This window comes from Stigmatopora nigra, chromosome 21 (assembly GCF_051989575.1).
Source record: "Stigmatopora nigra isolate UIUO_SnigA chromosome 21, RoL_Snig_1.1, whole genome shotgun sequence".
Classification (NCBI taxonomy): domain Eukaryota; kingdom Metazoa; phylum Chordata; class Actinopteri; order Syngnathiformes; family Syngnathidae; genus Stigmatopora; species Stigmatopora nigra.
In genome coordinates, this window is record NC_135528.1 from 219,757 (window position 1) to 243,841 (window position 24,085).

At 40.1% G+C, this 24,085-nt stretch overlaps 2 protein-coding genes across 3 annotated transcripts in view; one reads left to right on the plus strand and one right to left on the minus strand.

The window, feature by feature from the left end:
• top2b (DNA topoisomerase II beta) overlaps positions 1-12,233 on the plus strand; it is a 135,554-nt gene extending 123,321 nt beyond the window's left edge. For both annotated transcript variants that reach the window (XM_077742744.1, XM_077742745.1), the window contains exons 32-35: positions 2,129-2,211; positions 8,545-8,667; positions 10,414-10,499; positions 11,798-12,233. In XM_077742744.1, the coding sequence (XP_077598870.1) occupies positions 2,129-2,211; positions 8,545-8,667; positions 10,414-10,499; positions 11,798-11,938 (433 nt within the window). In that variant the 3' untranslated portion in view covers positions 11,939-12,233. The remainder of the gene's footprint in view (positions 1-2,128; positions 2,212-8,544; positions 8,668-10,413; positions 10,500-11,797) is intronic.
• A 2,480-nt stretch (positions 12,234-14,713) lies between these two features.
• Positions 14,714-24,085, minus strand: part of anln (anillin, actin binding protein) — a 66,003-nt gene continuing 56,631 nt past the window's right edge. The window contains exons 21-23 of the mRNA XM_077742746.1: positions 21,184-21,291; positions 20,503-20,675; positions 14,714-15,512 (exon numbers count right to left, since the gene is read on the minus strand). Of these exons, the coding sequence (XP_077598872.1) occupies positions 15,398-15,512; positions 20,503-20,675; positions 21,184-21,291 (396 nt within the window). The 3' untranslated portion in view covers positions 14,714-15,397. The remainder of the gene's footprint in view (positions 15,513-20,502; positions 20,676-21,183; positions 21,292-24,085) is intronic.

The following is a 24,085-nucleotide window of genomic DNA, read 5'->3' on the forward strand; positions in this document are numbered from 1 at the left end:
AACCTTTCTATCTTTTTTTAATCACATTTTAATATTTTTAATACATTCCTTCGTACTTTACTTTTCTACTTTATATATTTTTCTTAAATGATTTTACAACTTTATTTGTTAGCTTAGTTTGTATCTGCTAGTTCTTTTTTGGAACCATTTAGCCATGACTCTGCTGTCATACACATGGGATCAGCTTTGAACAATGCGCAACAGAAAGAGCAACACCGCAATGCCACTGGAAATGCGGAACTGAACAAAAGTACCGGGAGAAGAAGTGATGCTTCGGACCAATCATTCCATCTATTATTATTATTGGGAAATTGATATCCCTCCCTTATAAGATGTCAGCGTTTACCAGGCCGGAAAGGGAGTATCGGGAGTTTGATATCCCTTCCCTATAAGATGTCAGCGTTTACCAGGCCGGAAAGGGAGTATCAGGAGTTTAATATCCCTCCTCAATAAGATGGAAGAACTGTCAGCTTTTACCAGGCCAGAAAGGGAGTATAGGGAGTGTTGTACTGTTACTGTTGATTGTTCAGCTCCAGACTACTGAGGGACTGTGTGGATAAGCTTGGAAGAGTGTTTCTGCATATTTCCAACCTCAGTCTCACTCTGCAGAGGGTCCCCACCTTGTGGTAGACTTCCTGTGTGTGGTTCCAGTTTTATCTAGCGCTACTGTCTTTTTCTTGTGTCTGTAACTGTTCTTGCTACTGCAACCTATGGCCTCAGTCAAGTGGCAGCCGGTAGTGGTAGCTCGTTTTATGGTTTTGCTGCTTTTCTATCTTTTTTATTTGCAGTTTTATATTTCCTAATGCTTTCCCATATACTATGCTTTGTGCTTTGTTGTTTTGTGACCTTTGCGACTCAACTCCACCCGTCGCATGGCTTGGTTTCTTTGTGCTATACCTAGATGTATTTGTAGCCGTTCAGCAGTGCCTCCTGTCATTTACGCGGGAATAGCTGTGGACGATATTGCCGGGAGAAGAGGCGAAGCTCCAGACCGGGTATTCTATCATTGTTATGGGAGCATGATCTCTCTCCCCAGTCAGATGGAGGAGCTGTCGGTGCTTGCCGGGCTGCAACGGGAATGTGCTTGTGTGGTTTGAAGCCCCCACCAGCCTCTCCGCTGCTGCTGATCGGGTGATAGGACATCTTCGGAGGATCTAGGCAAGGAAGATGATCAGATCCAGACTACTGAAGGACTGTGCGGATCAGCATGAAAGAGTGATTCTGCATATTTAACCTTAGACTCAGTCTGCAGAAGGTGCCCACCTTGTGGACTTCCAGTGTGTGGCTCCAGTTTTTTACCTCAGTCTACAATGTCTTCTTGGTCTGTGCTTGCTATGGTCTTGCTACTGCAACCAAGGGAATTCAGGGAATACTGGATGAAATAAAGTTCTAATCTAATCTAATCGTTAGTATCACTTGAGAATTATGTGCCATGACACAAAGTATGTCGGTTGATTAAGGCCCACTATATATTACATATCATTGTTGCACTCACCTATCGCCATTCACACTTTCACCTAACCCTTTCTTCTCCAGAAGGTACTAACAGTGAACTAATAGGAACAATCCAGCGACTTGGTCAAGCTCAAGCTGTCTTAAGTAGGCCAGTTTGGTGATGAGTCACACCTCATGTTGGTCAACCCGTCTGATGCTGGACCTGAGATTGGGTCACATGCACATCCACCTGTCTAGCCCCGTGACCAGACGTTTGGTCGCTGGTCTTTTGGTCGCCGCTTTTTTAGTCCCCGTTGGTCTCCGTTAGGGTTCGAGTTAGGGTTTAATATCTAAGTACATTTGACAACCATTACCCTAACGACGACCAAAGGACCGGCGACCCAAAGACCAGCGACCAAACGTCCGAGCACTGTCTAGTGGGCCCAGCGGAAGATATCTGGAAGAGCAATACAATGGAGCGGTTATTGTAACCTGTAAATTTTCTTTGTTGGCGGGGAGTTGAAAGAGTCACACAGTGTACAACAAGCTTTCTCATGTGACACGACCCCTGGTGAAATTGCCCTACGATCTGCAAGGTGTTGCCTCTCAGATTCTCACAGATAGATTTATTCAATATTTTCGGAAACAATGTAATCAAATTTGGTTTATATTGTCATCCTTTTTTTTACCTTAGGTCTGCGGCTGTGGCCAAAAAGAAAGAGACAACAACAATCAAGACATCCAAATCTCTCTTCTCAGAAAAAAGCAATGACAGTGGTGAGTGGTAATGTTGTTCTCATCATTCATTCATTAATTTGTGTTCCACACCGCCCATCCCTGAAAGGGTTGCGGGGGTTGTTGATGTCTAGCTGTCTTTGGGCGAAAGGCAGACTACATCCTGGACTGGCCGCCAGTCGGTAATAGGGCATACAGGGACACAGAGGACCACTCTCACTTAGAATCACACTGCCACCGAGTGGTAATCAAGCCCAGACTGACCGCTGACGGAAGAACTACTGCACCATCGGGTGGCTGTTCTCATCATACAAATGACATATGAGTTACTTGTATGACACAAGCCATTTACCCCAAAATTATGCATACGTCTGCCATTGTTTGTACTACTTACCCTCACTCTGGTGGATGGTGAACTGAAGCCCAGGAGTTTAACACCTGAATTAGTAACCAGCTAATCGCAGTGCACATACTGATTGCTCATTCATACCTATGGAATTTCCTTTTTTTATTTCGTACAGCCATGATCTTAAACCCATGTTTCTCTGTTAACAAGTTAGCACCTCCCAACTTGGATACTACAAGGAGATAACCACTAAAGCAGGGGTCTCAAACTCAATTGACCTGGGGGCCGCTAGTGGCAGAGTCTGGGTGAGACTGGGCCGCATCAGGATTTCCACAAGAAAAGCGCTGATAAAACATTTCAACGTTATCAAATATCTTTATTTTTTTATGAAAAATAATGAATTAAATAAATTAACTTAAAGATGGATAAAAAATAAAACAATCAGTAATAAAAAATAAAAAAATAATAATGAGCATACAGTAGATATACAGTGGCTGGCTAAGTAGAGAAAACTAATTATTTTTATTCAAAAGTTTCAAAAGTGTTTTAACAGCTCTTTAAATTTTAACTAACTGAACTTGAATGGAACATTGAACATTAAATATTCTGGACAGAGCTTCTCTTACTTCTTGCTGCTAGAGACCTGGCAGCGCTTCTCACATAGCTGAGCCACATTTGGCTTGAGGGAGGAAGTAGTGAAGACCCTCAATAGAGCTTGAAGATGCTCATCAGGTCTGGACCTATACTTGGACTTATTGAAGTTCATGGTGAAGAAGAGCTTCTCACACAAATATGTGCTCCCAAAAAGGCACATGGCCCATTCTTCCTCCCAATCATTGATGGGGCTCCATCAGTTGTTATTCCAACAAAGCTCTTCCATGGCAAACCGGCATTCTCAATGGCATCACACAGCTGGTGAAATAATTCCTTAGCGGTGGTCTGGCCACGCATTGGAATTACTGTGAGCAACTCCTCCATCACTTCAAAATTGTCATCAACACCACGGACATATATTGCGAGCTGGGCAGTGTCTGTGATGTCTGTGGTCTCATCAAGAGCCACTGAATATACACTGAAACATTGCGCTTTCTCATACAGTTGATCATAAATGTCACTTGACAGGTCAGAAATGCGCTCTACCACGGTGTTGGCAGAAAGGCTAGTGTGGTTGAACCAACTTTTCTTTTCTGGACAGACAATATGTGCAGCCTGTAATATGCACTTTTTGATGAATTCACCTTCTGTGAATGGATTTCTTGCTTTAGCAATCAGCTCACAAACGGCATAGCTAGCTTCGACTGCTGCATTACTTTCTTTGGTAGTCTTCTTGAAGAAATCCTGTTGCCTCAGAAGACGTGTTTTATGACTGTCAACCTGGTAGGCTCTCTCATCTCCCTGATATTTTATTACTCCTCAGCATGTCTCGTAGTATAATGACGTTTCAAATTGTATTCCATGTGCACCGCTCCTTTTTCAGTGCAAATGAGACACGTCGGTGTGCCCCGGTGCTCAACAAAGAAATATTGCACTCCCCACTTTTTCTTGAAACGTGCTCATCACTGACCTTTCTCTTCACGGCAGGCTTTGAAACAGACATCTTTGGAACTGTAATATGTGTTTACACTTGGAATGAGTCTCGGATTGAATTTATAACTTTCAGTCGCGCGGGTCTGTGGCACATGCGCACTTTCGCTCTCCGATCGTATTGGATTACGGCAGCTCTCTGAGCCGAGCGGAGTGATCGGCTTCACGGCTTCCCCTCTGCCCAGCTGATTGGAGGAATTAATGAGTGAGTGAGCGAGGCACTGGACAGCCCAGCCAATGTCCCACCCTCTGGAGCCGTATACCTCACCGTGATTGGTTCATCCAGCTCTGAGCACAACAACTGTCATTTATATCAATCTTGCGGGCCGCACGTACATTAATCTTTCATATTAAGACGCGGGTCGCAAATTATCGTCCCGGGGGCCGCAGTTGGCTCGCGGGCCGCGAGTTTGAGACCCCTGCACTAAAGCAAGGATAGAAGTATGTTTTTAGGAGTTAGTTCACAATTACTCATGTTTTCTTCATGGGGACAGATAGAATCAATCAATCCACAAATCAATCATTTCTCCCAACTGTGCACGAACCTACTTTGATTAGTCCAATTCTTATATGAAAATGTTTTTTCTCAAATTTGAATTCTCTTGACAGGTGTGGTCATCATCTTGAATGTATTAAGATTTGCTCAAATTATAGTATGCAAAATGTGGATTTCCTAGACCTGGCAGGGGAGGTAAAAAAAAAAACAACAAACTCAAATCTGAAGTTATTTATAAAAACAATAAAATGATTTTGGCACTGGAAGGTGGTGGTTCATCCTCAACACAATACAGAAATACAGTGGTACCTCCAGATACGGTACGTTCCAGGACTGAGCTCGTATGTCGATTTACTCGTAACTCAAATGAACGTTTCCCATAGAAATGAACTAAAAACAAATTAATTTTTTCCAACCCTCTGAAAAAACACCATAAACAGTATATTGGATTGGAAAAACATTTTTATTTGTTCTAATTCGCCATCTATCAACAAAGTAACAAATAACTAGTGGTTTAATAGTACTAAAATGTGTTTAATTGTACTAAAATTAGACTGATTTTGCAGAGGGGGGAGAGAGGCACAGAGAGAGGGGGGGTTGCTTCTTTGCCCTTGCTAGGCACCTGGATTTGTAGATGTTGGACAGGGCAGGAAGGGGACACATTTTTTAATCTTTTGAGTCATTTTGATTACCCTCTGCAGTATTTTCCTTTCGGTTTCTTTCCTGCTTGAGTGCCACACTGACACTGCGTAGGTCTGCATGCTTTCAATGGCTGACCGTTAGAAGATCACCAGCAGGTTGGTGTTTAGTTGCTTTTTCCTAAGTAGTCCTTCTTGACCACCCAAGTGAGATTAGCAGTCATATGGACCCCCAGGAATTTGAAAGTCTATACTCGCTTCACACATTGAGGGTACTCAGAAAGAACAACTTGACTCAAAGCTTCTGGTAACCTTCTATTGAGCCACTATGGAGAGCATACTGCATTACAGTGTGGTAAGCTGGAAGCATGGTAGCAGACAGAAAGGTCATGCAGGCAGTGACTAACACTGCCCAGAAGATCGTCGGCTGCTCTCTGCCCTCACTGGATGACATTGTTAGGGACCAATACCACCCTGGTCACAACTTGGCCGGGTTAGCTGTTTGCCCCGCCTCCATACTCACATTCGCTATCGATGGGGTTTGCTGTTGTATTCCCTTCAAAATAATCAGAAAATGATGCACACAAATGTCCTCACAATAGGATAACGCACGACCACTTGCCAACGAGAAGTATTCTTGAATTAGCGATTGCTCAGCTACAGGCTTACAGGCTAAGGGGGGGGGGGGGGGGGGGGAAACTGAAAAAATGCAACGCTCCGCTCACTGCTCGCAGAGACGTGTGGGAACGAGGTAGTTGCGAACAGAGATATTACACGAGGAGTTGCAGGGAGAGAGCCAGTGCCCCTGATGTTCTTATGAGCAGCCAACGAGAAGTAATATATACTGTTCGTATTAGCGATCGCTCCGGCATTTGCGCTAAGTGACGGAAAAAAACACTGAAAAAATGCAACGCTCCGCCCAGTGCTCGTAGATATCTGTTATTCACGAAAGAGGTGCAGCAAAAAAAATACAGTGCGCTACAATGATAAACAGCCTCATGTCTTGGCCACCTGGCTTTCTCGCATCTCAAAATTTTTCTCGTGTCGAAATAATTATTTGCTCAAAATTATACTCGTATCTCGAAACTCGTATTTAGGGGTGCTTGTATGTTGAGGTACCACTGTACTATTAAACATCATAACCAATAGTTATTTGCTACTCTGTTAATTGATGGCAAATTAAAACAAATAAAAATATTTTTCCAATCCAATTTCCTGTTTTTGGTGTTTTTTCAGAGGGTTAGAACAAATTAATTTGTTTTTATTTCATTTCTAAGGGATATGTTAATTTGAGATACGAGTAAATCGACATACGACCTCAATAATGGAACACATTAAGCTCGTATCTCGAGGTACCACTGTATTAACAACATAGGGTACCACAGTGAACTTTGTCTGCCGCTTGATCTTATTAACAGCATGTCATTCATTCCTGTAATATTTTTGAGTTGGGGGGGACAACTAGGTCGGTCCATGTTAAAATAATATAGGAGCACTAGCCCGTATCCAAAATTAATACTGTTACGTCTTTGGGGAGATGTTGACGCGAGGATACGAGGGATAGGAACCAATCGCAAGGAAGCAGGCGAGGGCGGGGTAATCGAGGAACAGGGTAATGCAGACACATGGTAAGGGAAGTAAAGTGGATGATCCAACATTTAAATAGAATGGGGTTTAAATAGACAAAACAGAAACTAATTAGAAATGACACGCAGCTGCACGAGCGCAATAGCAAGACAGGAGGGACAAACAAGAGTGGGGAAACGAACATCAGAACACAGGGAGAAAGCAATGGAAAAAAACATTAACAAGCTAATCCTAACAAATAGTGCCTAAAGCAGGGGTGGCCAACCCGCGGCTCGCGAGCCGCATGCGGCTCTTTGCCCGGTTTCATGCGGCTCTTACGTCCATATCAAAGTTTGTATTTGTGTTTTATTTTTTTTTTGCGTGTGCGCTTCGCTTGAGTTCAATACGGTATTTTCGTCCAATGCGCATGTGCTTGGGATGAAAATACCTCAAAGTTTCCCAGTAGGAGCAAGGTCATTTGAGTAAACGTTTTTAACAGAGTGGGAGAGCTCCCGTGAACCAGAAGCGACAATGAACGGCGCCGCGCACACAAAAAGTATCCCAAAGATCGAGCGTCGGCTGAAAAAGCCACACCCCCTGCGAGGCAGACCAAGGCGAGAGTGCTCAAGCGCGCCCACCACGTGGGTGTACACCTCGCTCTCCTATTGGCTGCTCCCGGCTGAGCACTCTCGCCTTGGTCTGCCTCGCATGAACATTGTGTGTGCACTGTCTCACACAGACAAACTCTCAGTTCAACCAAGTCCACAAACAAAAATATAATAATTTACAATAGCGTTTTTCTTTTTCTATGCATGTTACTTAGTGGGACTTCTGTCATAAAATCAGCGCCTATTTTTGCGCAACATTCGCTCCTTGTGAGCTGTCATTTATTATGAATGGCTTTTAACTAGCGAAAAGCCATTCATAATAAATGACAGCTCACAAGGAGCGAATGTTGCGCAAAAATAGGCGCTGATTTTATGACAGAAGTCCCACTAAGTAACATGCATAGAAAAAGAAAAACGCTATTGTAAATTATTATATTTTTGTTTGTGGACTTGGTTGAACTGAGAGTTTGTCTGTGTGAGACAGTGCACACACAATGTTCATTGTTGATAATGACTGGCCTGTGCTGTTAGTGCTGTAGGAGTCAATTTATGTCATTACTATGCTGGTGTGTGACATTTACAATAAATCTGTGTGATGTGGCTCTTTGCGGTAACACAGTAAAAAATGTGGCTCTTTGCGGTAACACGGTAAAAAATGTGGCTCTTGGTCTCTGACTGGTTGGCCACCCCTGGCCTAAAGGGTGAACACCATTTGCAAAGTGTCATGAAAAAGTTATCTTAGAGGTGGAAAAGGCACTTCTGTAATTGTCCCATTTGGAGCTGAATAATTAACATGACATAGGCCGATTAGGCATTTTTTTTTGGATGCATGGCTTTCTGTTTTCTTCAGGTTAATAATTTCATGGGAATTGGTCTTTTCAGTTATAATTAAATTGTTATTCATTGTTTGCTGACCTATTTAAAAACTACACATTAAGCAAATCAGCATTTTCGTTAATGTAAAGAAGTATTTAGTATTTTCGTCAATTTAATAACTGTTAGATGTGACTGATTTTATTGGGCAGTTTCTCAATTCGATAGATTGAAAAATGATTATGCAGTAACTTTGACCTATCACCCATGCTGGCAGATTGACATTAGAAAATGTTTACAAAGGTTTGTCTATTGTAATTGTAGGATCTAAGAACCCATCTAACGCAGTTCCTAAACCTAAGACAGCCACATCAAAAGCAAAGAAGCCAGATAAATCAACCTTGGATTCTGACTCTGACACTGGATCCAAGAAAGGAGCACTAAAAGGTAAAGAAAAAAAATTGGTTTTGAATTTAAGGAGCCATCGTTCTATGATTGACTTAGGTTCCTACAACACCACAAACCTTACTTTATTAAAACACACACTATAACCCAGAGATGGCCAAACTACAGCCCACTAGGCCTTTTAATCCGGCTCGCCGACATTTTCCAAAAAATAAATCATACAGAGATATATCGAAGGATATTCTTTTCTTTGTTCTGAAAGATTTGGTGAGACAAGTGACAAAATATAGAAAAGAAATTATTGAAGTTTGCATGGCCAATTCTTGATATTAGCAAGAGAAAAGGCAAGACTCTTGTGCTGACCCCATTTTTTTAAAGCCTTCATTACCTCCGCCCAAAGTGGGCGTTAATTTGAATATAAGTGGAGGGGTTTCAGTTACAAAGGAACATGGCTGATTTGAAATCAAATACTGTTGGGTCTTAACTTGGACATCTGTTGAGACAGTTTCTAAAGATATGGAACAAATGATTCATGACGGTACACAATAAAGCTTTTGATTTAGGCTCACCATCTCTGATATAACAAAAAGAAAAAAGGGAAGATAAAGGTACCCTCCTGCCAAAAACAAATAAAACAATTAAATTCAAAACAGACCTAGCATTAATGTATAAAACAAATGCTAACAAATATTAAATAAAAACATTATATACATATGCAAAGTACAATATGCCAGGGGTTTTATGAAATTAAATAGCATAGTGATCAAACTCCTGGACTCCTGACATCCTCCTTAACTCCCGAAATCCAAACATTTGCCACTTAAAGTTTTGTTTAAGCAACCATTTTTTGAAAAGTACCAAATTTCCAATTCAAATTCACACCATCTGTTAAGTTTTCCAATTTAACATTTTGTAAAAGCATAAGAAAAGATGAGGCAAACTCTCGTTCTGTTGGGGAAAAAACCTACGTTCCTCTGTCTTCATTTTTTCCCAAATGATAGCGCGCTGAGTCCCCTTTTATTATGGAAGAAAAGGCGTGTCCTTGTGTCGGCCTCACAGCTCTGGGGTCTTGGGTTCAAATCCAGGTCACGTCCACCTGTGTGGAGTTTATATGTTGCGTGGGTTTCCTCCGCGTACTCCGGTTTCCTCCACATTCCAAAAACATGCATGGTAGGCTGATTGGACAAATTGCTCCTAGGTATGAGTGTGAGTGTGCATGGTTGTCCGTCTCCTTGTGCCCTGCGATCGCTGGCCACCAATCCAGTCCCTGCCTCTGGCCTGGATTCAGCTGGGATAGGCTCCAAGAGACCCTAATTAGGATAAAGCGGTTCAGACAATGAGATGGGGTGTGTCCATTACAAAGAAATAATGTTTGTGTATGTGTCCAAAGTCAAATCAGAGCATCTGGTTTCCATTACAGAGTCTGTCTTTTTGGTGAAAAAAATCGTTGAAATCACCTCTTATGCCAGAATATATAAGCCGCTTTTGTCGGACAAAAGATGATGACTGGGGTGCTCATCCCTCTTAATTATTGACCACATGTAAAAAAATTTAAAAAAAATAACACTGATCTCTAACAACAGTCTGGGACACTCCAATAGGCACTAATTCTTTAATTTTGACAGTGTAACTTGAAAACAAAGGAGGGTGAAACCATATGACTCACTGTATTTTAAGAATATCACAATTAGAGCAGAATCGAGGGTACGGCTTATATGCGCATAAAAACACGACATTTTGGTGTCTTGAATTGTGTTTCTTTTTTTTCTTTCTTTTTTTTGTTTACAGCCAAAGGAGGAAGAAAGAGAGTACAAATTGACTGTGAGGATGATGACTACAGCCCAGTGAAGAAATCTGCAAAACTGTTAGCCAGGGTGAGTATCTGAACAACTTTTAAAAATAATAATAATAAAATAAAAATAATAAATTTGATAAATCCAACAGAACATCTCAAAATTGCAGGGATGAGATTCTTTGGGTTTGCATAACACCGACTGGGTGTGCATAAAAATTATGTATGACTTACTGGCGACAATGGGAACCAAGGCCTTGTTGCAATCTTATAGGAATGAACAGCCCTTACCAGAGCACTCCAGCTACCTTGCCTTCTTAGCAGACCTCAAATAGCTCAATGAAGAAAATGCAGACCACCGAATCAGCCGATATAACACGTGCACTAGTTTAGCGAACTCCAATAAATCTCCAGCTCCCAAAAAAAGAGACAAAAAACATTTCCTCTTAATTGCTGGTGATTATTTTAGAGAATCGAGTAAAGAAAGAGGCAGATCTCCCACTTCCATCAGATTCTCAACTTAATCCTGAGAGAAGCAACATTTACAGTTAGAAATTACATCGAAAAAGGCCATTTTCCATGTATGCATAGTTATGCAGCTGGCTGGGGCTGTGAGATGTTCAGTACCCACCTAATTTGCAACAATTATTAGAAATGCTGCCATGCTGAAGAAACATTAAGAGGGAATGCAGTGCACCATCAACAATGAAACTGTGTAATGACTCAATGTTATGGGGCTGTTGTACAACTTTCCCTGAGCATCAGGACCAATGCCTCTGCATTAGGAGACACTGTTGGTGGTCCTCCTCTTCAAGAATAGAAACAATTAAATAGTAGGTGAAAATATTTCTAGGACTACTTAATGAACAACGCATCTTCCTCCATAACTTTGCATTCCCAGAACCAGCCTCTCCTCTTATAGACATAATCTTTAGATAAAATGCACCTTCTTTATTAGCAATGGTAAGGGGAATGTACCACAGGAAGACTGTTTTAAAATGTATAATCTCTATATCTGTTATTGATTTTTGTATGTGAAATTGTTTATATATATAGAGAGATAGAGAGATAGAGAGATAGAGGGATAGAGGGATAGAGGGATAGAGGGATAGAGGGATAGAGAGATAGAGAGATAGAGAGATAGAGAGATAGAGAGAAAGAGAGAGAGAGAGAGAGAGAGAGAGAGAGAGAGAGAGAGAGAGAGAGAGAGAGAGAGAGAGAGATAAACAATTTGTGAACATTACAATTGATAACAGAATTTATATGTGACATACCGAATGTTTGTATGTGATCTCTCCTCAGTAAATGTTCTCAAATGTTTTTGTTTACTATTTAATGCAGTAGTTTCAGTGATATTGTTTTTCCTTCGGTTGGGAACAGAAGTCTCAGAATTCTCCAGTGGATGATGATGACACCAACAGTGAGTGTACTATGAACACTCCTTTCCGGCCAGGACGTGCAAAGAAAGATTTCAAGTACTTTGCTGAGTCAGACAACGATCATGATGACATGTTTGACTGAGTCCACAATGCCACAATTCACCCCTTGTATGGAATTACTTTTAACACCCCATATTTTATATATCTCTTTTTTATACAATGGTCTTGTTTTAAAATGTTGATGTGTAGTTTTAAAATGTTTTCCATTTTTAGTGTTGATTCAAATTATGCATTTGTTAATGGCAGCATCTAGGTAAAATAGAATGCTTTTAATAAAGGATAATGTACCTGTACAAGTGTAAACTCTGAAATGTGTCACATTTGCTCGTTTTGGATTCTTCAACACTGAACAATTAAATAAAATATGAAGCAACCTACTTAGCCAAAACAGGTGTCATACAACTGTCTCAAATAGTTTATTAATTCTCTTTACTGTAACAATAGATAATAAGGATTTTAATATTTAAAACAAAACTGCTCAAGACATGGTACAGTGGTACCATGAGATACGAGCTTTTTCCCATAGAAATAAACTAAATACAAATTATTAATTCGTTCACACCCTCTGAAAAAAAACACCAAAAACTGGATATTGGAATGAAAAAAACATTTTTATTTGTTCTAATTTGCCATCTAATAACAGAGTAACAAAAAACTAGTGGTTATGATGTTTGATAGTATTAAAATGTGCCGGGCAACCAACTTTACAAAGCACTTCATTCAGGCTGTCATTCAGGTTGGCTTTTAGGTGGGAGATTTCAGGCAGGAGGGGATGATAGATTGTTACAAGGAACAATTGAAAATATTTGTGGAAACCCCAGTCAGCGGGTCACCACAGGCTTTGAGCACCTTCCCTGGTATTGTCAGGGCCAGCAGCCTTCCTGGTGTTCACAGTCCACAGTACCCGTCTCACTTCATGTTCCTGAAGCTTCAGTGTACTGCTGCAAAGTGTTGGATGTGTTGAGACTGAATCTCATTGATCAGTCTCAAAGCGGGCAAAGAAACTGTTCCGTTCCTCTGCTAGTAAGGCATCTGTGTTAACAGACACATTATTGTCATTTTAGTTGTTAATGTGTCGTATTCCCTGCCACATCTTCTTTGTGTTTTTTTACTCTGAAGTGCTCCTCAGTTTTCCTTATACAGTGTTCCCTCGGTTAATGGGGACCGGGACCCCCCGCAATAGCTGCGTTTCCGCGAAGTAATCGTGCCCCTTCAAAAATGCTTAAAGAAACGTGTAACACGTGCACAAAAGCGCCACCAAGCAAAAACATAGTAGTCCGGATGGAGGATCTCCTGCATTTTTTTTGCACGTAAGAAACATCGTTATTGGGAGTTTTGAACATCGTTTTTTTTGGGCGGTGAAGATGCGCCTAGAACAGCCATGACGTCATCAATGCGATTCCTGAACTCTCCCCATGTTATTGACCATTTCTTTGGCCTTTTTTTTGATGCAATTACTATTTCTTATTGAATATTTTGTTTTCACCTATTGTAAAATGATGTAATTTATAATTTCAATTTAATATCTATACATTTGTTATTTTTTTTTTTTCCTGAAAAAGAATCTGCGAAGCTGAGTCCGCGATAGCTGAAACGCGAAGTGGCGAGGGAACACTGTATATGCTGCCTTGGCCTTTTTAATGCCTCTCTTCAGTTCTGCTCGGGTAGCGCTGTATTGTATCTTGTCCCCTGATCTGAAGGCAATGTTACACCGTTTAATGAGTGCCTGTGTCTCACTGGTCATCCAGCCTTTTTGATGAGGAAAAACACGGATATGTTTATAAACAGGGATTGTCCATACTAGCATACATTGATATAGGAAAGTACAGTGTCCGTGTAGTACTGGAGGTTGTGGTGCTCAAAAAGTTCCCAAATGGTGCGGGAAAAACTATTCTGCAGCTGAGAAAGGGCATCCTTGGGCCATGGTTTTATTATCTTTATTTCTGGCCTTGTTAGCCTTCGGAGTGGGATGTATGAGGGGGTGAGGGACAGGCAGAGATGGTAGAATTCTGCAAGGTGAGGGAGGGGTGTGGCTCTATAACCATGTTTAATGTTAGAATAAACACGGTCTATAGCATACATGGGCAAAGTACGGCCCGCGAGGCGTTTTAATCCGTCCTGTCCCCCGACATTTCCAAATAATGTTTTCTTGCCATCTGCCAGTGGCCGTAGCACTGTCCGCTCTTATGTTTTTTGTGTTTTACAGCCCCTCTATCTTTTTTTAAATTATATTTTAATGTCTTAATACATTCCTTTTTACTTTACTTTGTACTTTATACTTTTATGATGAGATGAGTATATAAATACTTTAGTCCTTTTTTCGGTTTATGTTTCATATGTACTGTTAACGGATGCAGTTTTTTATATGTATTGTATCTTGTGCTGACCCGGCCCATCTGTCAAATTTTTTAAAGTCAATGTGGCCCCCGGGCCGAAGTTTGCCCACTCCTGGTCTAGTTTTGTCTGTTCGGGTGTGACACTTCACATACTGGATAAACACAGGCAGAATAGCCTTTAAACATGCTTGGTTGAAGTCACCAGCGACAATAAGGACTCCATCGCCAAGAGCCAAGAGCTCTACATCAGGAGAACAGTGAGTGTTACTGCAGCACCAGTCATTGTGGATGTAAATAACAATAAGACTGAGGAAACAAAGCACCAAACTGGAGCGCAAAGAGATGCTGCACCCGTGTGCGCCGCCATCTTGAATCTATTTATTCATTTCTTGTTAAAAAATAAAAATAATCACCTTTTATTTTTAAATCAAAGGATGCATTTATTGAAGTGTTACCAATGATGGAAAATACATTGTGATCTGAAATCAGTTGTAACCGTGAGTAAGTAATAGTGAACAACATTTTCTTTCCAAGTGTGAGTTTATTAACAAAGAAAAGATATATTTTAGTCACTTAAAACATAAAACAAATTAATTAAGTAGAAAAGCCAATGTATGTCTGTTACACACTATAAAAGACAAGGGGGTGCCCCATTTTTTCGTTCTTAAAACTACAAAGAACTCATTCGGTCTTGATATGGAATCGAAAACCCCAACTTCCTGCCCAAATTCGATATTTAATGTTGAATCATATAAAGTTACACTTATTTTAGCAAACACCAATTCACAGAATTTGAATTCATAGAAAGTGATGTCACATTGTAAAAAAGGTGTGCTTAAAAGCTAATTCTCCTGTTAAAGTTTGAATATGTATAAAATAGTTTTGTAGTGTGAACAAGGCAGATTGTAAATGTTTTCAGGTTCAAAGTGTGTGCATCGAATCCGACAAAACACACTTCAGGCAATTGTTAAAGCAGAAAAAGTCAAATAGCAAATCAATATTTGATATATATACGTAATGCAGTATTTTTTTGTGCCCTTTTGTATGAGTAACTGGCTAACTTTGTTTTTCTTCTTACCAATAGCCTTGCAATGTTAAAATAAGTATTAAATGGATGTATTATCAAAGCAAAGCACGAGCCCTAATAAATCCTTTGCAAATCGTAACGAGGTGTAACCAAAAATTTACTCTTCACTCTGCTTTAATTACATAAGTTTGTAACAGACATCTGGTTGCCAGATGCGCAAATCCATTAAAACCTGGTTCAGCTTCTTCATCCATAAATTCCTCTCCCCCTTAGTGTCTGTACTCAGCCAATTTCTGAAAAAATAACAGCCAGTCAATGTATGAACACATTTAAACACACTGCGCATGTTAATAAACAAACGTTTTTTAAATAAACATAAAAAAGATACAGTGGGGCAAATAAGTATTTAGTCAACCACAATTTCTGCAAGTTATTCTACTTGAAAAGATTAGAGAGGCCTGTAAGGATGTGGGGGGGAAAAAAGAGAAAACCACATTGTTTGATTTTTAAAGAATGTATTTCTAAATTAGAGTGGATAAAAAGTATTTGGTCACCGACAAACAAGCAAGATTTCTGGCTGTCAAAGAGGTCTGACTTATAACGGGCTCTCCGCTGGTTTCCTGTAAAAATAGCATGTTTTAACTAATTATTGGTATAAAAGGCACCTGTCCACTCCCCCAGTCTCTCACACTCCAAATTCCACTATGGCTAAGACCAAAGACCCGTCGAAGGACAACAGAGTCAAAATTGTGGACCTGCACCAGGCTGGGAAGACTGAATCTGCTATAGGTAAAATGCTTGGTGTAATGAAATCAACCTCTGGGAGCAATTATTAGAAAATGGAAGACATACAAGACCACTGATAATCTCCTTTGATCTGGGACTCTATGCAAGATCTCACTCCATGGCATCAAAATGACAAGAACGGTGAGCAAAAATCAGAGAACTGCACGGGGGACCTAGTGAAAGACGTACAGAGAGCTGGGACCACAGTAACAAAGGCTACTATTAGTAACACAATGCGCCGCCAGGGACTCAAATCCTGCAACGCCAGACATTTCCCCCTGCTGAAGCCAGTACACATCCAGGCCCTTCTGTGGTTCGCTAGAGAGCATTCAGATGATCCAGAAGAGGATTCTGAGAATGTGTTATGGTCAGATGAAACCAAAATAGAACCTTTTGGTAGAAACCCAGTTTCTCGTGTTTGGAGGAGAAAGAATACTGAATTGCATCCGAAAAACACCATACACACTGTGAAGCACGGGGGTGGAAGCATCATCCTTTGGGGCTGTTTTTCTGCAAAGGGACCAGGACGACTGAACTGTGTAAGGGAAAGAATGAATGAAAACACAAAGCAATGGCGACAAAAAAAGTGGCTTTGTAAAAAGCATTTCAAGGTCCTGGAGTGGCCTAGCCAGTCTCCAGTCCTCAACTCCATAGAAAATCTGTGGGGGAGCTGAGCCTCTGTGTTGCCCAACGACAGCCCCAAAACATCTAGACGAAATCGGCATGGAGGAATGGGCCAAAATACCAGCAACAGTGTGTGAAAAGCTTGAAGAGTTACAGAAAACGTTTGGCCACCGTTATTGCCAAAAAAGGGTACTTAACATATTGAGATGAACTTTTGGTATTGACCAAATACTTATTTTCCAACACGATTTGCAAATACATTATTTAAGAATCAAACAATATCCTTTTGTTTTTTCCATGTTCTGTCTCTCATAGTTGAGGTTTACGCAAGGTGACAATTACAGGCCTTTCTATTCTTTTCAAGTAGGATAACTAGCACAATTGTTGGTTGACTAAAAACTTTTTGCCCCACTGTACATTGGCTAGTTTAGATTTTGAATGGAATCATCGCGGGGGGTTCCAATGTATTTAGTAAATAAATTGGGAGCATCTGCGTTGCCTCTGCCTCAGGACTACAAAAACACCTTGGGCCAAATTCTACCGGTTAAGAATGTCTGTGGTGAACATTCATTCATTTTCTGAACTGCTTATCTCTCTTTGTAGATGTGTAGCGCACATATCTAATGCGTTAATTACCTATTTTCTTCTGGAATTATTATTGCTGATAGGACAGCAGAAAAGGGGGTGAACTACCAAGAAGCCCCACGGGGGATGGTGGTTTCCACCTGTGGTCAAATTGTACGAGCCACTGATATATGGTTTAACAACCCAAATAGAAAGACTAATGATTAGTGCATCAACCTTATGGTTGTAAGAGCTACTAATGAAAGCCGAGTGGACCCCGACCTTCCAGTGTGGATGGAGTATTGCTGGTGTCCTCGAGAATTTGTGGGTTTTCTCCAGGTACTACAATTTACTCCCGCCAAACAAAATTATGGATGCTAGACTGGTTGAACACTAAATTTTCCTGGTTATGAGTGTGAGCGTGAATGATTGTCTGTCTGTCTTGTGTTTTTGATTGGCTGGCCACCAAGATACAATCTATCAATCAAGGATCAAGGTGGAAAAGGAAATTTGAAATTGATTTCTGAAATCCCCAATAAGCCTGTCGGGGATGGCGACAACAGGTTAGGGAAAAAAAGAAAAAAAAAGTATTTTGTCAAATGGAATTTTTGAGGAGCATGCAGAAGCAGTACTCCACATTTGAAACTTAACGTGGAGAAACAAATAATCTGCTCTGCGAAATGAAAAAGTAGCACTGAAAAAGAAAAAAAATGGTACCTCAGCTTACTTGAGTGAGCTGCTTTTAAATCTGTCTTGAGTCATGGGAAGTCCTATGTCTCGATAGGGGGGATGGTGGCCTTGGTACGGCCTCTGGCCTTGGTACGGTGCCAGTACAAAACTTATAGGGTTAAGTTTGTTGCAGAGCATGCTTAACCTGTGCTCGGCATATCGGTGCACAATTTGAAATAAAGAATAATTGATTTAGTGATATTGGCACCCTAATTGTGTTAACAAAATAATGGGCAGGTTTAACAAAAGGGTCCATATCTCGTTATGAAATCACTGCCTGCATAACGAGTTCCACCGGACAACAAAATATGGAAATCCTATTTAGTAGTGCATACAAAACGCCATTATTCACTGCACGATTGAAACTGGATGATGAGGCTAATCTGGCTGACTACATAAAAAGAAAAATCTTTAAGAAACGCGTTGAATTGGGGTTAGCGGAAGGAGACTGTGCTTCTAAACAGGAAACAGAGCGGAGCAACAGTGGTGACATGAGCCTGGGTGCTCAACATGCAATATAAAGACGCACTAGCACGGCGAGAGGGGGATGTGGAGCCACCTTTTGCATTGTAAGAAGGTTCTCTCAGTGGAAACGTTAGAGGAGAAAGGTAAGATAAACGTTCTGACCTAAAAAATTAAGCAGCAACCACTCCAATATTGATTGGAAAGATTATTGTTCAGGGAGCAATGCCATAAACTATAGGGAACTTTTAATATTGGCTTTATTGTCTCCAATATGCAAAAAAAGGTGAAACCGTTTCAATTGAGACTAAACCTTCTTACAAAGGGTTAAAAAAAAACGATCAGACGAGGGAAAATACGATCGGATAATACAACTCCCTCAATCCCCATTCTTTGGGAAACGTGTTTCTACAAAAAAAAATGTCCTGCTTGTAAAGAAAAGGAAAAATATTGACAGTGTCAATCCTGTTATGAAAGCAGTGAATGACAAGCAAATTTTTCCACTGTGCTAACTTTACTGGTTTGAACCTTAACAGGGCATGGTCTGAATCTGGTTGCGGTAGATGAGACATGGTGTGCCCATTGTCCAAGACAAGAGGGGCCAAAAAATTACAGTGGTACCTCGACCTACGATCAGCTCTACCTACAGCATGCTCGAGATACGATGAAAAATTTGGTTGAATAATTCACCCCAAATACAATCAAAATTTTGAGATGCGACCAAGCCAGGTGGCCATGACACTGTCTTGAATTAGAATTCAGTTTTGTGTAAAGCCACATTTAACGTATGATTAAGTGTGTTTGTATATATTAATCAAAGTTAATTTAAATTTGTTTGTTCGGTTAGGAGTGCATTGCCGTGGATAAAGTCACCTGATACTCCCCCCTTCCCCACCTGCTTCTATGTATGTGTATGTTCGTCTGTTTGTCCTCTGCATCTAATTTTATAGTTCTATTAAGCACATTTAGAACTATTAAACCACTATTATTTGTTATTTTGTCAATATATGGCAAATTTGAACAAATTAAAAAAAATCCAATCCAATATCCTGTTTTTGATGTTTTTTTCAGAGGGTTGGAACGAATTAATTTGTTTTTAGTTCATTTCAATGGGAAACGTTCGCTCGAGTTATCAAGTAATTGAGTTATCATTAAGATCGTATGTCAAGGTACCACTGTATAAAACTCCTGTCAAAAAAGAAACAGGACTTTGTGCTTTGGTTTTACTGTTTTTACCAGTCTCTGTTTTTGAGTTAAGGAGATACAATTGGTGGCTCGGAATTTCAGTGCGGCGACTGGCCTCTCTCAACGACGTTGAGCCTCATCAAGGGATTGCGTGACCGGACGTTTTGTCGAAAGACGTTTGATGCCCGGAGGGGGCGTTGACCAGAAGTTTCGGAGAACGGACGGGCCATCGACCGGACGTTTTGTCGTCGGGTTCGCTCCCTCTTATGAGAGGGAGAGAGAATTTACTGTTGAAAGCGAGCAACTAGGTAATCTTTCACTCTCAAAATTATAATCATGAGAGAGTGAGTTTGTAATTGCATTGACAATGTAAGAGCATATCTGAATACTGGCTCCCAGGAGATCTTTTGGCGTGTGTACATGCTATTCAGCGCCTGATTCGCTCGCTCGCTCCCGGCAGAGCAGAGAATTTACTGTTGAAAGCGATCAACCAGGAAATATGCTGGCCACTGATTCAGGGTGTCCCCTGCCTGGTGCACATAGTTAGCTGAGATAGGCTTGAGCACCCCACCCCCCAATCGCTGTGAGCATAAGTGTCTTAGAAAATGAATGAATTAATATCTTTATAATTGACCAGTGGTATTAGAGCAGTAGTCCGTCTCAGTATCTTCCTGATTGCTTAAGTTTAGTCAGAAATGCAATTTTTGGAAACACCAAATGGAAGCAACGATGTTAGGATTCATGGAGAAAGATTTATTGTGCTCCCAATTTCCAATGTCAATTCACAGTCACTGCAGGTCTCAGATTTTACAGAAATAATTTGACTACGTCACCTCAACTCACCACTTTAAGATGTCACTTCAATTCAACACTAAGATTGATCATAAATCTGCCAAACCTTACACCTATTCATCAATGACAGTGTATACTTACTTGGTAACACACATGGTGTTCATGCAATGACTCACAAGAGTCTCCTTGTCGTCCTCTCTCTTTGGTCGGATTGTAATAAGTTCGAATGTGTTCGGGCGGGCACAAAATTCTCGGTTTGCAGGCTCCACCATTTTAGTGGTACAACTGGCTAGATTGATACAGCCAATAGGATTCTGAAAAAAAATACAAAGCGTAAATTGCTTAAAGAGGACACTAAATAGCTTAGGTAGCTTTTCCATGGCATATAGAATGAGAGAATGTTTTTTTTCAAATTTTTTTCATTCCAAAATAACTTCATAAATTGTGGGTTTTTATGCAATACAAGCCATCGGAATTTTCAACCAGCCTCTGTGTAAGGTCTGCAAAAAAAAACCTGCATTTTGAACACGGCAAACATCGAGCCAGTTTACCAAACCATTTCTTGATTGATGGTGTAGCAAACCAACGGATTTTTTTTTTTTTAACAAAGGCTCAATGTGTGCGTCACGGAAAACGGATAATCTAGATAAGACATGGCTGTGATAATTGAAAAATCGCGAAAAACACACACCCACCTTGAAACTCAAGACAAACTACTTGTAACATTTTTCATTTGTGACAAAATACATGACGCTTCTGGTGCATTCTCTTGAAACACCATCTATTGCAAATATCAGATGAGAATGTGCTGTGCATTAATACCTTTATCTTCTCGTCGTTTGGGTAAGTCCAGTAGGAAATACAATTTCCCGATAAAATACACCATCTGCGGTGCCAGGCTCCAAATCCGCTGACATCTTCAAACATGGTCTGGAGAAAGCATGCAGTAATGTAAACATTGCGTTGTAGGCAGGAGATAGTACAAGCATACAGACAAACTGCCGTATTTACTCGCATATAAGCCTCATTTGTCGACAAAAAACTGATGATGGAATAGAGGGTATGGCTCATATGTGCATAAAAAGACAACATAAAAAAAAACGGCAAGTTGAAAAAGACGAAACACCATAACACCATGACGCAAGAAAATGTATTTCAAAATGGAGAAAAGATAAACAGATAAGACGCTGAACGAACTTTTTTTTTTGACGCTATGAATGAAATTCAAGAAAAAAAACCTATCTTGCATAAAATGTGAAAACTCATGTACCTGTCAGTGCTTGCCAAGGGGCGTCACCAAATTACTTAGGGCCCTGATGTCTTCCTTAGTTAAATGTGCTCTACTGGACAGACGCAAGTAGCCTTGGTCGAAAGTGACAACCATTGGGCTCATATTTATAGCAATATGGCTGCTACATCATCTTAAACTTCCGGTAGGAAAATTGTAATTTTTGTAATTACAAAACATCAGGTTCTCATCAAGATAGATGTATTTAGTTTTTCAAATTGGATGATTTTATATTTTGCATTTACAAAGACAGGCATATTAACTTCCTTGTGATATCGACCCTAATAATGTCCTTTTGATTCATACAGTATCTCAGAAATACCACATACAGTGATTTTTCTTAACACATTTGTACTCCCTATTAAAACCATGACTATGGAGCTGAAAATTGTGAATCAGAGGCGGCTCATACATGAGAAATTGTAAAATTAAACAATTTTAAGCCAATTTTATGGGTGCAGCTTATACGCACGGAGAGCTTATATGCGAGTGAATACGAAAATAATTTGTGCACTCATTAACAGTTTTTTTGGAATTAGATTCTATTCTGGCAGATATTGATTTCGATGCACACATTTCTTTAAATAAAATTTCAGTGTAAAAATCACGATGTACAGTCACATAAATAAGACAATAAAAACGTGATTACATTAACTAACAGGTTATTACTGTACTCTAATGACCAAGAGTGCAGGGTTTTTCCTGTGGATAACATTTATGCTTGTTGCAGCCAGAATGATTTTGCATTGATAAAAGTTGTGCTAATTAATCGATGTATTTCTGGGGGAACTATGGAATTTATCTGCCGTTGCAGGATTGCACAACTATGAAATTGCTATATCAACAGCAGTACACCAGAACGATCTGATGACACTAGCGAAGAAGCAAATTGATTCAGGGTTTTTTTCCCGCTAGCTGGTGGCATCATCTTCCTGATTTTCCCTGGCAGATAGAACAAACAGGTAAATTACTTGTTTCTTTCGTTTTTGCATTCAAGCATGTCATTTGTACAGTAATACTGTGACATAGTGAGTTTTTGTTAACGTTTTATGCAAGATACGTTTATTTTTCTTTAATTTCATTCATAGATATCGAAAAAAAATTGTGTTTAGAGTTTTATCTGTTTATTGTCTGTTATGGCATTCGTCTTTGTCACCTTGCAGTTTTGTCCATGTCAAGTCTAATTTGTGCATATATAAGCCGTACCCTTAATTGTCATATTTCTGCGTTACAAACACGGCTTATATTTGAGAAGTAGATATAAATATTAACATGCATACGAACATATACACACAGTAATGCCTTGACATACCAGTTCCCCGACATACGAGCTATTTGAGGTACAGGTCAAATTTTGAGCAAATATTTTAGTAACAGCTTCTCCATCTTATCCTGCTGTTTCGAGACTAATAGTGATGCTTGTCGATTGATGAGTTGTTTGCGAAGCAAGAAGGATCTATTTTTTTTCTTTGTTTTTTTTTTAACGAAAAAAAAACGCCATTTGTAATGCTGCTTTTTAGATTTTTTTTCACCTCTGGTCTTTTCCTTTAAAGCAGTGGTACCTCGACCTACGAGCACTCCGACATACGAGCATTTCAAGATAAAGTAAAATTTCGAGCAAATAAGAATCTCTGAATACGAGAAAAATTTCAAAATACGAGAAAGCCAGGTGGCCAAGACATGGGAGGCTGTTTATCGTTTTTAGCGCACTTTCTTTTTTTGCCGCATCTCTTTCGTGTAGAACAGATATCTACAAGCACTGGGTAGAGCGTTGCATTTTTTTTCAGTGTTTTTTTTTTCTGTCACTCAGTTAAAATGGCGGAGCAATCGCTAATACGAATAGTATATATTGGTTCTTGTTGGCTGCACATAAGAACATCAAGGGCATTGGCTCTCTCCCCGCAACTCCCTCGTGTAATCTCTGGTCGCAACTCCATCTTTGTAATGTCTCTGCGAGCACTGGGCGACGCGTTGCATTTTTTCAGTGTATTTTGCCCCTTAGCCTGTTAGCTCCCGTTGGGGGAGCGATCACTGATAAAAGACTTTTTCTCGTTGGCAAGTGGTCGTGCGTTATCCTATTGTGAGGACATTTGTGTCCATCATTTTCGGATTATTTTGAAGGCAATACAAACGCCAAAAACCCCTTCGATAGTGAAAGTGAGGGTGGAGACGGGGCAAACAGCCAACCCGGCCGGGACAACAATGGTATAAAAATGTAAAACAAAATTAGAATTAAGTTTAGTGTAGGGTTAGATTCAACTTATCTTTGAGTGTGTCTGCATCATAATCCAAATTCATTTAAAATTGTTTATGTTATATTACGAATCACCGGTGCAAAAAGTCTACCCCGCTCGAATTCTGCTGTTTCATGTATTCATTCAGACAGCCAGAGAGTTTCAAATCTGTTCATCCACATTATATAGCATACTTGCACTC